The sequence below is a fragment of the Empidonax traillii genome, unplaced genomic scaffold, assembly GCF_003031625.1.
Source record: "Empidonax traillii isolate 1590-97213 ecotype Southwest subspecies unplaced genomic scaffold, ASM303162v1 scaffold980:size574330, whole genome shotgun sequence".
In the NCBI taxonomy this organism is placed as follows: domain Eukaryota; kingdom Metazoa; phylum Chordata; class Aves; order Passeriformes; family Tyrannidae; genus Empidonax; species Empidonax traillii.
The window spans coordinates 18,548-34,016 of record NW_020956173.1 but is presented as its reverse complement, the minus strand read 5'-3'; the positions used below and the strand labels follow the sequence as shown (position 1 = coordinate 34,016).

At 42.2% G+C, this 15,469-nt stretch overlaps 1 protein-coding gene across 1 annotated transcript; it reads left to right on the top strand.

The window, feature by feature from the left end:
- Positions 1 to 3,361: 3,361 nt before the first annotated feature.
- IL15RA (interleukin 15 receptor subunit alpha) lies at positions 3,362 to 13,728 on the top strand. Its single transcript, XM_027903532.1, has 5 exons — positions 3,362 to 3,565; positions 11,709 to 11,894; positions 12,108 to 12,230; positions 12,849 to 13,076; positions 13,706 to 13,728. The coding sequence occupies exons 1-5, from the start codon at positions 3,490 to 3,492 to the stop codon at positions 13,726 to 13,728; spliced, it is 636 nt and encodes a 211-aa protein (XP_027759333.1). The 5' UTR covers positions 3,362 to 3,489.
- Positions 13,729 to 15,469: the final 1,741 nt, after the last annotated feature.

Below are 15,469 nucleotides of genomic sequence, written 5' to 3'. Positions count from 1 at the left end.
AGGAAAGACTGTTCTCAGTCACTAAAAAAGCAATTTAAATTCTATTTCTGAATTCAGTAGGGGTTTTCAGGTTGGATTTGTCTCATGCAGCTGAAGCTGCCCAAAAGACCCATGTTTGGTTTAACCTGGTTATGCTGGTTGAACCACTGTGTGCAGATTGGAGGGAGGGAGGTAGAGAAGTTAAGAAGAGTGATTCATCTGGTTAAGTGGATGTCTAGAAGAGGAGGTGAATCACTCTCTAGATGCTCTTATTGACTCTCCATTGACTCGAGGGGGAACTTTGACAACTGTGCTGACTATAGAACTCCCTCTTGAACTGAACTCAAATCCTTGCAAATATGCTTCATTTAAGATGAGAAATTTGTGTGCCTCCTGTTGGTTCTGTCTTGCTTTTAGGGGAAAGAAAAAGTGATTAAAACCAGTTTGACCATTATAAATAATTAGACTGGATGAAAAATTTCTGATGATCATTTCAGGGATTCAGTATAACTAAGGCTTCCCCATTTCTCTGCTTTGCAGCAGAGCTGGATGCTGCTGTGGAGGTTGGGAAGGGCCCTGTGTGCGGCCCTTGTGCATCCTGTGAGTCTACAATCACGATTACCATACTTTTAAGGACATATAAGCAGTACTGATTACAGAGTTTACTCAGCTATTAAAGCCACCCCCAGACCCTCCCTAGGAAGGTCAGTATAAAATGTTATTCCCTTGAATAGAATATTTGTGTAAGAGTGATTCACAGAAAGAAAAAAAAAAATAGAAGAAAGCACAAAGCTTGTTTATTTTAGTGAATTATATGGATGCTTACCACTGCTTTGAACTGAGAAGAGCTGCAGCAAGATCACAGTTGGCTTAGAAACCAGTTTTAAGAAAGGACAGACCTCCAGACCAAATGAGTTTGTGCACAAAGAGTTTTAAAAGCACTTGAAGGATTTCAAAAGGCCCTTGTTAAACCTAGACCAAAAAAAAGGCTGGAGCTGTGAGCTGTGCCTGTGGTTTACTCCCTGACAACTCCATTTGTGCATCTTTTGTGGTCTTGTGGCATTGAACAAAAATAATCTTTATAAACTTATCTGTGGTGGCCTGAGCTACGTGACAGGCTCCTTTCCTCCCAGCTCTCTGCTGAAGCAGAGAACTTTTCCCAGCAGCAAAACTCTGGTGATCAACGGAAGAAAGTCAACGAGCAACAGAAACAGCAGCACCTTCTTTTCCTCCTACACCTTCCTAGATGCTCAAGTTGCTTTTTTTTTTTGTATCTCCCTCCACCACTTTCCAGGTATCCACTGAGTTTTCACAGTGCGTCCCCTCCTTTACTGCCACACCTAATTCTGTTGCTAATATCTCACGTTTATCATCTAAATTATAATGCTAGATAGGATTTTTTTTCTCATAAGCCCTTTTTTTTTTTTTTTTCCTGTGCCTGGATACCTTTCCCCCTTTCTGGGTCCCTCTGTTCTCACCCTGCCTTTCTCTGCCTTGCTCTGTCTTGGGTCAGTTCCTTGCAGAAGCACCATTGTTTTTTGTTTTTTTTTTTCCTGGAATCATTTAGCAAACTGACCTATTTCACAAAGCTGACCTGACTAATTCCTTTCACAAGCCATAACCAATTTTTTTCCTGACCTTTAAAGGGCTTAAACCCCGAGTTATGGGTCTTTCTCATGCAAACTGTGTTTGCAGCAATTAGCCACCTGGGGTCACCGTTCCTTCCACTACAACTCACATTTCATGTTCAGACCTGGATGAAAACTCACCCTTTCTGACAAAATATAAGTGCCTGTTACCCATCTACACTGAGATTTGCTGCTTGAAAGCAAATGGCTACATGAAAGATTGAGCTGAAGGACTGCAGAAAAGGTCCCCCATCTCTGTCTTCATCGTGCAAACAGCTATGGAATTAAATAGATTGGTCAGGCAAGAACTAGAAGCATATGTTGTGGAGTAAATCCCTGCACCTCCAAAGAACAGACCCCATGTTTAGTGAGGAAATGAAAAAAAATGTCATTAAAAGTAAAGGATTTTTTCTGGACAACATAACAAATGTGTTTTACCAGCCCAGGTGGCTGCAGAGTTCAGGCAGTTGCATATATCCAGGCATCTTGGAAAAAGGTAGAGAATTGGGGTCTAAGACTTTCAGACATTTTTTTCAGGAGTAAAACTCTCTAAATCCTTCAGTGGGCTTTGGCATGAGCTTTTCCTATTATACTGTTAAATAGGGAAGATGATTTGATACTAAATCAAAGGCAGTAAGTACCTGTGGAGCACGAAGCAGCTCTGGGGTAAGCAGAGCGTTTTGCCCACAGCATTTGCTTCAGAAGGTTTACTTGTTCTCCATGCCCTGCTGCATTTGGATTTGAGAGGTGATCTCCTGGTCAAAGCCTCGCAGCTGACAAGCCCCCCAAGAGGACTTGTCACCTGCATCAGTGAAGCTGCACAAAATCTTTCATGGAAAGGGCAGAGGGAGATTTCATCCGGAGAGAGGTTAGGAGATTGATGGATGCAGCTGCAGCAGCATTTAAAAATGCATCACATCAGTTTCTTAGCATGCCTGTTAAGGAGATCTAATTTATTAAGGATTTATAGGGCAGAAGTAAATGCTCAGTATGTAGTAATCATGATATAATACCACAGTTAGTTTAAATCTGCTTTTACCGCAGTCTATCCCAATTACTTTTTTGGATACTAGAAGGAAATAATTTCTGTGGAAGTGGCTAAAGAAAAACTACATGAAGTCTGATACTTCCTTGATAATTTCCAGTTTTCCACTGACACTTGGAAGAATTTCACTGAAACATTTCACACATAGACAATTTAGGAACAAGGCAAAACCTTTCCCTACCCGCCAGCCTCATCCTCATGGGTTCTTTTGTTTGATCAAACTGTCCATAATTCAGAACCTCAGCTGTGATTCAGAGAAACTGCAAACATGCTTACAACAGAAATAAACACAGAGTGTCTTTATCATCATTAGCAGAAGACCTCCAAAAACCCAAAAATATAGCCCATGGAACCTTTGCTTTGTAGACAGAGCCCACAGATGGTGTCTGAGGTCCATCATCATAGATCAGACAACTATTCCACAGCGATGGTCCCTCTCCAATATCCATCCAGCCACAGATTTGGAGCTGAGTACCTGCACAAACCTGTTAAAATCTCACCCCTTTCTACTGACCTCAGCTGTAGTGAAACAGCTCTGGAGTCAGCAGCTCTGATGTGTCAAACCACTTCCTACTCGCGACGGCACGCTCTGCCACGCCGAGCATGAAGCTTGATTTCCTGGATAAAAGCTACTAATACCTGAACAGAAAAGCAGCCTTTATTCTCTCCTGTGGAGACAGACAGCAAAACAACTGTTTTCTGACCAGAGTCCTCCCTGCACACACGGGGTGATGCTCCCCACAGCTCTAACCATGCAGTGACCGGCCCCTTGGCTTGGCTGGCAGCAGCTCATCGCTTCTGAGAAACTTCGCCATCCCTCAGCGGTGCAGCGAAAAGATGTGGACAAGCCCCATGGAGCTCAAGTGCCTTTTGATGTGGCTCTTGTTTGGATTCATCAAGGGGAACAAGCGAGGTAAAAGGCTATTTTTTCCTTTTGGGGATGGAAAATGTGATTTTTTTTTTTTTTTTTTTTTTTGGAGGGGGGGCTGTTGGAGGATGTTCGCAACATCCTGACTCCTTTCAGCTAAGGGAAGATGTTTAGAGCTTAAGGAATTTATTATTCTAAGGAAATGAGAGAAATGGGTCTTGTGCCCACTAACAACTGCAGAAAATCCAAAACTTTACAGGATATTTTTCGTCTGAGTAATGTATGTATCCTCCAACCCATCACTGGAACAGTGGGCAGATCAAAGCAGCCTTAGATAGCTCTTCGAATTTGCTTTTTCCATTTTGCTTGTAACTTCAGCAAATATAAAAATAGACACTTAAATGTCAGCACCTTTGTAGGTAAAATTGATGGCAATGCTATTAGTTAAAGGGCACCATCCAAATTTGCTAGACCTACTATAGATATGAAATATTTTTCAGGCATTCCTACCGACCAGTAGCACCTATAGATTGTGAATGGAGGCAGCTAATTCATTCAGCTTAGTTATACACATTTATAAATGGTGATACTGCTTATATTTGGCTTGTTTACTGTGACAAATGTGCACATTGAGAAACAGTCTGGTGATATATATATATGTGTATTTGAATTTAAACTGCATTGTTCAAAGGGGGAAAGAAAAATCTTCCGTTCTTGGTGGTCCATGAAAGTGACATTTCCTGCGTATTCTGTGGTTCTGAGATGATGATGTCCAGGTTGAGAGGTATGAGCACATACAGCCTAAGGCAGGTTCTCAGATATGGTGGTGCTGTAGCTGCTGATGGATCATCTTTAGGAGGGCTGAGAATTTTACTCGGGGCTGGCCACCCCAAGGGAAGAGTGCTTTGCTAATGGCTAAACTCATTAATGCAGGAGGGACCTTCACAAACGTTTCACCCCCAGGAGATGTTTTTTGTCATTGAAGTGTTTTGCCAGTAAAAGCTGTACCTTCTCTTTCACGGGGCATTTTCCCTGGCAAATGAAGTGCCAATGCCCACGGCAAGTGTTCCAGGGAGTGCGGGAGCATCACTGTGAGACGCGCTCAGCCAGAGATGCGTCAGTAGGATCAGTTCTGGGATGAGTCAGGTCCCCCAGATCACACTTTCTGTATTACTGTGCCTGGAACATGCTGTGAAATTTCCTGCTGGCAAGTCTCGTTTATCAGAAATCTTTCTGGGCTTTTTTTGAAAAAAAAAAAAAAAAAAAGAGGGGTGTTGGAGCAGTTGCATTTTATGCTGTTTGATGTGATTTAGTTTGCCAGTGAATGAATAAATGCAGAGCATTGCATTCTTCACTGTATCGCTAAGCTCTTCTTTCCTAGGCTTCCTGTGTTTATTTTCAATGTCTCTCTTAATGTTTAAACATAATATTTATATATATATGTTATTACATATATTTTTATATTTATTTATGTATCTCCCTGCAAATAATATGCTAAGTTAGAAACACCACCTTTTATGAATTAAGAGTTTTTAATCATAGGGACAGCTGAGGTATTGTAGCTGTAAGACCTGTTGTTTTTAATTCCTTAGGACGATCAACAAGGAGACCTGGGAACAGACATAAGCAAAGCAGAAGGAACAGGCTGGGTCAAAGTGGTCAAAAATCGACCATGGCTCAGCATATAGAGTGCTTTTCTTATTGTTTTGCCTCTGTCTTTTCAGCTCACCCTGGCATTGCTAGTTCAGGTTTGTAAATAGATCCTGCCCTAGATGTTGTTTGGCAAAATGCGCTACCAGGAATAAACATAATTAGAGGAAAAAGAATACAAAAAACCCTTTGTTTTACACCACTGTTTCACCAATAGATCTCAAAGTGCTTTGAGAAGGCAAAGTTCTCTGACAAACAACTGGGAAAACTAAGGCATGGGATGATCATTCATTTAATAAAAATTAAACAATGCCTTAGTGCTAAAGAGAAGAGAAATGCTGATTTTCTTGTGAAGATCATCACATTTATCTCCTTTGCTCTGCACAGCAGCAATGCCTAGAAGCTGCAGGCATGGATTAGGCTTGAAGTGAGGGTCAAACACAAGGTAAAAGCTGGGTTGTGCTCCTACAACCTTTCCATCTTGCTGTTCATCTTACAGCAATACACTGAATAGATTTGCAAGTTAAACCTGGAAAGGATTAAAACTCACAAAAGAAAGAATTCCATTCAAGCAGAATTTCGTTCACACAAGATGGGTACCAGATCTCTGTCATTTAAATGAGAGGAATTTCTTTCCCATTATACTTGCATATTAGTGCTGGCTCCCATGGATTTGAAACGCAGTGCAGAATACATTAAAGTTGTCAAACACTTACAAGTGTTTCTTGTAAGGTCATCCAGAGAGCAAACCTTTATTAACCTCTCAGCTACAATGGCCCGCAGCAGCGAAGTGCCCAATACACAGATACAATAAAAAACAAAGGTTAAAAAAAAAAAATTGTTAAATATTATGTTGCTACTGAGGAAAAGCAGGTATTACAGAGAGAGATCCTGCAGTATCCACTTCTTCCTTCATCTGGAGAAATTATCTTCCCACCTCATCAGAGATGAGATTTTATGTCCTTTCCTTTCATTGCAGAAAAAAATCCAATCTTTACTTATAGAAAGCCACTGCTTTTGACTTTGCTCACTATTGCCTTCAGAGTGTTCACATTTTTGTCTCCCTGCTTTCTTTCTCAATGTACAGCTTTGTTTCTCCAGTTTTCCCTGTGGCATTAAAAGCCCAGCTTTTGGATATTTTCTATCCGTGGTTTCCATCCCCTGACCCTGGTCCTGAATCTTGGAACAACCTGGCTTACTGGGCCCTTGCTCCATCTCCTCCAGTGCTTCTCCAAAACTCACATTTCCACAATCCTTCCAGGGCTTTCTTCCCTTGACTCCCTGTTCCTCAGCCCTGCCAGGGTAGCAGCACTCTGTCATCTGCTGCTTTTTCTTTTTGTTCTTGATTTGTAAAGCCCTCAGATAAAGAGTTTAAAGCCCTTGTTATGTGGCAAAGTTATTTCATGCAAGGCCAGAAAAATCGTCTACATGTACAGAAAATTTCCATCTTGACAGCTCCAGTGAAAAGCTCCATAACAATGCTAAGCCCAAAAGTCAAATGAGGTGAGTCCTAAAGCCAAATCTGAAATCAGAAGAGCTAGTTTTTTCACTTACTCAAGACAGGGACACACACTTCTCAGACCCTTCAATTATTTTCAGAGAGGATATTCTCTACTGCCCTTTCAGCCCTACAAAAGGCAAGACTGAGAAAGTTCCAGGCAAAGAAAAGAATCTGTATCTCTGCTGCTGCTTAAAAAGCCAATTTTCTTTCTCAGTAATTTGTTTTTCCTTTTGGATGAAGACAGCAAAGGCATGGGTGTCACTGAGGTAGCAGATTTAAGTAAAAATGCGGCCAATCTATTCAACCCCCAAATGTCGCACACCAAAACAAGGCTCTCATGTATGATGTTCTCAAAACTGACCCTGTGTTCTGCTACCAAACCATGTGCCGTGGTTACCTTTAAAGAGTTTGAGCTCTGTGGCTTCACCACAGAACCAAGGATGTTGTAAACACCCAGAAACAAACACAAATATTCCCCATTCTTCGCTTAGTACATTTTCTGTGCAGCACTCTGTGCTCAGGCTAGTTTTTCTCCCTCTCCCTGCTTTAGAAAGCACTGTCCCTCCTTCCTAATGCTCTTTCAATTCCACATTTTCAGTCCAAGTCCCCAGCTCGGCCTCTCTGCTAGAGCAGGAGTGAGATTCATCAATGCATTAGGTCAACCACCCTAATTATCAATGTGAGCAGATAAGAGTGTCCTTCCACCACTGTAGCTGGTAAAAACAGAGAAGCACCTTTAAGCTTTGCTTTGGAGAAGTTAAATTAGGTGTTTGCTGTCCTCTAGAGAGGTATACCCAGCTCCACTTCTTAGGGAAGGTGCTAAGAAGGCAGATTCCTGAGGCTAAATTATGCTTAGCATGAGAAAGCAAAGTCCACTGTCCAACCAACTCTGCCCTTGCTGTATATGGATTTTTTTTGTTGTTTTTTTTTGCATTAGATTCCACTGCCTGGTTCAGTGACAAACATCTGGTCAGCATGAGGAAGCCAAGAGATAAGTTCATTTCTCCCAAACCTAGTTTTCTGCGGTCCTACAAGCAGTTAATGAACAGCTCCTCTCGGCTCATATTCCAGTTTATTTTATACTGCCTTTCCAGCAGAGACATTTGTACAGCAAACTCATCAGCACTGAACTGCCTAGTCCTTAGAACAGCACATGCCTTCTCTCCACTGTTGGGAATATTCAAACCCATCTCCTGCCCCTTAAGGCTGATCTCTCCTCCCTCTCTGTTTGCATTAAAACTTGTGCCTGGTAACTTAACCTGCACTGCATTTCTGTCTCTAATGCTGCAGACTCACTGCTGCTCAAACGATCTCGTAAGATAATCTCTGTGTAATCTAAGGTACAGTTAATTAAAATCACACGCACAAATTACCATAAGCTTGAGGTCTGCACTCCAGCCCCACAGCTGGGATCTATTCCCAGCTTACAAAGAGTAAATGACATTAATAGGAGGGGAAAGGATCCTGCAGATCTGAGGCTTGCTTGTTAACAGACCCTTGGGGAGTAAGTTTTGAAGTTAGAAAAATTGCATTACCATTTTGGTCCAGTTGTTGGTATCAATTCCTTCTCTTCTCTCATACCAGTTTCATCTTCAAGAGACCATTTAGAGAGCACACAGTTTCCCCCGGCACATGAATCCTCAGGGCTGCTTTGCCCCTTCAGGCACATCTGGGGAAGTATCTTCATTTTGGCCTGGTTTGATTTCTTGCTCTCCCTGGGGAGAGGTGCTTTTCCCCTCTGAACTGGGCAGGTGTGTGAAGTGCCCGGTTTCTTGCACTGCTTCTACCCAAATCTTCAGAACGCCCAGTTTCCTACCGATCCTATCTTGCTGCCTTTGTGTTTAGGGGAAAATCGTTCTATTTCTGCACCTTGACGTTTTAACTTCACGTCAGAGTAATGTCAGTGCTGGTGACACACAGCCACGTGACAGAGGAAATTCTGAGTTCAGGTTGTCGTGGTGTGACTCACTGTCTGTGTTTTACCTAACGCTAAAAATACCTCTTGTAAATTTTCCCTGTTTGCTTCTCGTGGACAAAAGGTGTTGTTCTGGTGCCTCATCTGTCACTGCTCTGCCAACTCAGACATGAAAAGAAATAGGCAGGAGAGCTTCATAAACCCTAATACTGCCAGCACATCTGCTGAGAGCAGTTTTGTGATTGGGTCAGTAACATATTTGAATGGGAATCCTCAGGGAAGAAACCCAAGTGCTGAAAGAACTGATGCTGGTGTTTCTTCCCCTCCAGTAACTCCTGTGCTGATGTGGAGGTCCCAGGGGTCCTGAGACACCTCAAATGGCATCAGGCACTGTAGCTTAAGTAGGAATAGCAGGAATCCCACCTATTTTTTTGGTTCAGATGACAAGGCTTGCAGGTCTCAAAAAACTTATTGACTTATCTGAACCCTAGCAGAAAAAATAATATTTTTTAATGTTTTAATTTCTACATTTCATTGATGTCTTTTGTCTGAATTCACTAGTCCCCTTCTAATTCCAAGGGTTTATCACCACATACTTTATGATTATAATTGAAACCAGCTCCAGCATTTCCAGAAATGCTGTATGCACCAAAACCCCACTAATATGGGGAGAAACAGAAATCCCCCTGTGCCCTAGGAGAACTACATGTTCTCACAATTCTGCAGCTGATAGAAGGGGTAAATCCCGTGAACACAATTACATCAAACTCTCTGTTTGGTCCATTTAGTACCTCTAAGTTCAGAGAAATGGATTCCCAGGGCACTTTTTGGGGTGTGTGAGATGAGAATGTCAGGTAGAGAGATGATGAATCTTGTGAATTAAGGAAAGGGAGAACAGTGGACACTGGGGTTGAAAGAGAAAAAATTAGTGACACTAAACACCTCACCATGGGGATGAAAAATAGGATATAGGGGCAATGGAGCTGGGCAAGGGTCTGGAGCACAAATCTGATGAGGAGTGTCTGAGGGAGCTGGGGTGGGGCTCAACTTGGAGAAAAGGATTCTCAGGGTGGACCTTATGTCTCAACCTGACAGGAGGTTCTATGGGTTACATGTTGAGTGCCTACCTGGTCTTGAAAGATGAGTAGAAGACCACTGAAAGAGAAGCACCTCTGAAGATATATAAGATGCTTTGAGACAGTGAAGAGCAATCATGGTAATATGTATCTTGCAATATCCATATTCATGCACAGCTCCTCCCAGTGTGAAGACTGGTACAACAAAAAAAAAAACCAAAAGCTGGTGACTTTGATATCAAACACACTAGTGAGGAGTAATAGCATGTGAACAGAAGCCAATGTTTTGAAAGGTTATGATGGTTGCTAAGAAGAAGGTTCTTGAGAGTGGAAGCAAAATATTTGTCATGACAGTGATGCAGTTAGAATTCAAAGGGAGGCAAGAAGAAGGTCACAATGAGATCTAGGAAATTAATCTTACAAAATTCTTTCCGGATCAACAAACAGGGAATGTGGTAAAGGCCAAAGAAGGAGATGCTGCAGCTATTTAGATGTGAGAAGAGAAGAATCTGAGTGATGTGGATGGCATTAAAAGGCTGGATCCTGGGAAGGCTGTGTGTGATCCAGCTGCAGTGTGGGTGAGCTGATCCAGCCTGGTGGGCTTTGCTCGCCGTCTCCGCCGTGCACCATTTCTGCACAATCCTTGTCTGATGTGTGCAAGTTCAGAAGAACCCAACTTCATTTGATCATCAATTAAAACAGCGTTTGCCCTTTGTGATGAGTAGGTTAAATGTTGTGGGTTTTCTTAAGAAGAGACTAATGAGTTGTAGGTTTGAGCGCCTCGTGCTGAGATTCACATCTGCAGTCTGCTTCAAAGAGGCTTTTGAAGTCTTGAGGGAAACATGCTTTTAGCTTTCAGGGAAAGTGAGAGTACATGATGTCAACTTGCTGCTAATCTGATAACTCTTTAATTTTAATCACCCTGACAGTCTGTGGTAAACCGTGTGGTTAACTATTTCGGGTGCAGTTGCTCCTCTCAAAGCCACACTCTGATGTAGTTTACAACGCGAATCCTTTGATAGCAGAAAGACACAAGGGGATTAAAACATCCCTTATGCAGATTAGCTGTTAAGCTGCTCACATGTTTTTCACTGTTGCCTTCTTCAAACTTTGTGACTTTTAGTAAAGCAGCAAGATAATGAAAAGTAAAAAAAAAAAAAAAAAGGGCAGAAAAGATCGAAGTGAGGAAACGAAAGCAAAGGGCATCACAGGGCTGGGGCTGGCAGTTGCAGGTTGAGTTGCTGTTGGTCTTTCAAGGAGAAGGCACTTTGGGATTCAAGGGCAGACACCAGATGATGAACAGCTATCAGGGATTCAGAGACCTTTCACAGTCATTCTCACTGGTTGCTAAGGCTGCATAAATTATAGCTGCAGAAAATGTGAGGACAAGATGACTGAGAAATTTTACTCATAATAGCTGTTACTATAATGCATAAGCATAAAGGGCCACAGATTATGCACCCAAAGATGCAGAGTGCCAGCCCTGGTGCAACCAGCCTATCTTATATTTTAATTTCTCAGCCTTTAGTCCTTAAATAATCATTAAGTAGTGCCTCTATCAACTTCTGGGTCTCCAGCTCAGCTTCAGAGGGCTTTTCAAGTGCACTGAAATGATACAAATTAATTAATACCAACTTATTGAGAAGCATATTTAGATGTGATTTGCTGATGACACCACACTTTGTGCCCTTTGTTTTGGGACAAGTTATATTTAGGTTTGCAAACTTATTTCACAGTAAACTGCTCTTTGGTATCCACAGACAGAACTGTGAGTCTATACCCATTCCCAAGGTTTGCTTATAGATGGTTGCAACTTTTTAATGACTGAGTTTGGTTCACTGTGCCTCACTCCATAGGCTCAGGGCTACACACTCTGGTCCCACTAACTGCTCTCCAGTATGATTGTGTACAGCTTCATTAAGAAAACGTTGATATGTTTCGTGTTGCCCATCTGCTGGACGTGCCTGGTATTGAGAAGACTGAAAGATGTGAGATGGATGAAGTGGAATGACAGGCTGTCCTTATTCTCAGGCTTTCTCTTTGCAGAAAATTGCCCAGATCCTCCAACGAGGGAATTTGCTGATGTCGGTGCTGAAGCTTATGTGCCAGGGACGAAGCTGTACTATGCATGTGACAGTGGCTATGACAGAAAAAGTGGCCATCACCCAGGAATTCAGTGTAACAGTGGACAGCAGGGTGCCTCTTGGGACTACAGTGGATTTGAATGCATTGGTAAGTGAGTGTTGTCCTTTTTCTATACGTGGACGTATTTTTCCAATGCATTAGTTGGTATAAATCACATCTGGGCATTAACAAATTATTTTTGTGATTACCTTTGCAAGTTAGAACTTGAAGCAATTCTATCCCACCTCTGAAAGTTTGGGTGCTCTGCCTTTGTTCTCCTCTTTGTCCTGATGTAATTCAGCAAATGTAACTTCTCCTCAGATAAGAAGACTTTGCTGTCGACGGGTCCCACAGAGGAGTTACATTTTACACAGAAGCCAGAAAGTAAAGCACAAAGTCCTGCACCCCAAAAGCAAGAAGACTTTTCAGAGTCTGATCAGAAAGGTAAGTAGGAGCCCATCCATTACTTATAACACCTCTACAAGATGTGTTTTTCCAGTGAGTTAGTCAATATAAGACAGATCTGTGCACCGCTCTAACAATTGATCTTTTGTGCTTATCTTTGCAAGTTAGAACTTAAAACAGTTCTATCCCACCCCTAAAAGTTTGGAGGCACTGGCTTTACTCTGATATTCATCCTACTGTAATTCAGCAACTGTAACTTCTCCCACGGATGAGATAATTTTCTTGCCAACAGCTCCCACAATGGAGTTCAAATTTACACAGAAACCAGAAAATACAACAAGGAGCCCTGCACCCCAGAAGCAAGACGACCTTTCAGAGTTTGCCCAGAAAGGTAAATAAGAGCCCATTCAATAATGTAACACTTCCATGGAAGCAGTGTAACAACGATGAGTAATATTTAACAATTTTGCAGACAGAGGGAAAAAAACGATAGCTGTAATATCTTGGCTGAACAAGTGATATGCTGCAAGCGAGAAGGAAGGCTTGGTAAATCCTGCTTGCCTGTACTTTGTAAGAATGCAAATCATAATTTTTGTGAGCAATAGCAGTGTGTAAAATCCATCTGCTTTAGCTGTGTGCTGCCTTCTGATCCCACAGATTTTTGTGGTCCCCCCCCGCCTGTTCCACACGCCTCCATAAGACCGAAGAAACCCTATTACCTGGGACAAGTGCTACATTTCAAATGCCAGAGTGGTTATGATAAGCTGCCCCCCACCTCTGGCACCAGCACGTGCAAGAAGGTGAACAGCAGCATCGTCTGGACCCCCCTTGACCTGCAATGCACCAACGACAGCATCGTGTGGCCACCACAGACCACTGAGCCAGGTGAGATGGTTTTTATTGTGCCACGTCGCTGTCGTGACCTGTTTATGCAGGGTACAGACACCCCCCCCAACTCAGCACATCAATCCTAGGGAACAAACTGCTGGGGGGTTTGGGATGGAGAGATCAGGGAACTCATCATTTCTGACTGCTGGAGATGACACCTCTGGGGAGGGCACAGCTGCGTCCTACTTTGTCTTTCATGCTAACTGCAAAACTGCACCTGTGACAGCACTGAGGGTTTGGGGCTCCCTCTGGGCAGCAAGAAGAGCTACTGAAGGTGGGTAGACCCAGCTGCCCACACCCTCTACAGTCCTCAGGCTTCTATGACCCTCCTCTGAGTCAGAGAAGTGAAAACGGGCTGATTTTTAAAGAGGTGGGAGCCAATGCAATGACAACACGAGAGGACTTTTCCTGCCAACAGACTGCAAGGAAAAAAAAAAACCACAAAGGGTTTCACCAGTACTTGGAGCTTTAAGAGGAAAATAATCTTGCAGAACTGTAGATGTCTACTGCATAGGTGCCCACATCTGAGTTGGACTGCCTTTATAACCAACAGAGGGCGTAGGTGGCCTGACTCACCAGACACACAGTTTCAGCATTAATCCAGGACTTTGCCCCCTGTTTTATAGATCCCTCTGTTTCCAAGTGGTGACCAGTTCAGAGTGTTCCAGGTACAGCAGTAACAATGTGTTGTCTGGTCTTTCCTCTTCCATCACAACAGTAATCCTTTTTCCATTGAAAATTTCGCTTGGTACTATCAGAATGAAGGCACTTCTTGCCATGATGGGAATAACCTACCAATATACCAGCCCTATTGAATGGTCAGAAATTACAAGTATTTTAAAATTACAAATATTTTAAAATTTTGAAATTAGGATTATGAAGGATAAAAATCAAACTGGATAAAAAAATAGGCCCTCAGTCTTCAATTCAGCAGAACAATAATTCCAATTTCCTGCAAAATGCACTCAAATCTGAGCAAGGCAAGGTTCTTGTAATTAGAGCATCAAATATTTATTCCCCTAAAGTGTTGCCTTTCTATTTGTTATACGTGATGTCTTCAATGAGGCTTGAAAAGAAATATCCTCCCCTCTCTCAGTTCTTCCCCCCAGCACTCAGCACAAAGAGATTTATCAAGAGACCACTCTTACAGAACTTCTTGTTAAAAACCTCCATATCTCATACTGGCACAAGTTCAGAGCTTCCTTTAAGGGATAAGAGAGAAATCCAATGAATTTTTTGCACCAGGGGAGTTCTGGCTTATATTTCTGGGCAAAAACACATCCCGTTTGAAACCATGTTTCCAAATCCTAGCCTGGCGCCTTGAAATTCATCCTTCCCCATCTCATATGAAATAGAGATCTCAGATGGATCTCATTCCAGTTCACTTCATGCCCACCATTAACACATATCATACCAGCACATATGTTGATATCCAGGCTGGAAACACCTACTGATGGCCGAGAAACAAACATGGCAATTATTAAGTCTTCTGTGCAGAGGGGGAGCCGTCAGACTCTGCCCTCACCACCTCTTTGATGCTGGAACAACCTGGTTCTTTACCTGACTGTGTTCTCAATGCTGCTCTGATGCTGTTTGTCAGAAGGGTAAATTGACACAAAAATCAAGAACTTCTCTCTCTTCACAGGTTCAACTCATCCATCCTCTTCCTCCTCAGTGACACTGGCAGTGACAGGTATGTCATTTTGTTAAAGACTTCATCACCCAGAGCAGTTGTTTTGCCTTTCAGTTTGCTGTTCTACCAAACAACTCCATTTCTGTTAGGAAAGCTAATAAATACACTTCAGGACAAACCTATGTACATGTATTGGACAAGAAGTTACTAAAGACAGTATAAACAGATTACTTAAGCACTTGAACTCTTTATAAAGAAGATTCCCTAGACTCCTAAGGGATGTAAAAGAAAACAGATCAACCAAAAATCTAGTTTTTAAATGAAGCCATTTTCAGATTCTTCTCCGAGACTTTCTGTGGATTCAGTGAATCACTTCAACTGGAAAAAAAGCAGGAAAAAAAATGTAAATATTTAAATTACGTGTTTCTTTCACATTTTCAAAGGGCTAAAAAAAGTTGGTCAAACAAAACATTTCCTCACAGCTAAACTGATGCATTTAGATCAGCCTGCAGATATTTTCTTCTTCCCCTTCCTTATCTTCCATTCAGCCATTATCTGCTGAAATAGAAATTGTCTTTTACTGTTTCTGTGCTCAAGACTTTGCACAAGGGCTCTTGATTCCAGCTGGAGTCTGCCAGCAACTGCAGTGCACGTTATAATGAGGAGGAATAATGGTGTGACATAAAGGAGGGAGGGATATTGCAAACTACTCCTGAGACCACAGCATGAGTAGTCCCTGGCCATTTGGCTGTGGTCA

Coding starts and splice junctions, on each gene's coding strand:
- IL15RA (XM_027903532.1), top strand. CDS start 3,490: ATGTGGACAAGCCCCATGGAGCTCAAGTGCCTTTTGATGTGGCTCTTG. Junction 3,566..11,708: donor CATCAAGGGGAACAAGCGAG/GTAAAAGGCTAT, acceptor TTCTCTTTGCAG/AAAATTGCCCAGATCCTCCA. Junction 13,077..13,705: donor ACCACAGACCACTGAGCCAG/GTGAGATGGTTT, acceptor CCTGTTTTATAG/ATCCCTCTGTTTCCAAGTGG.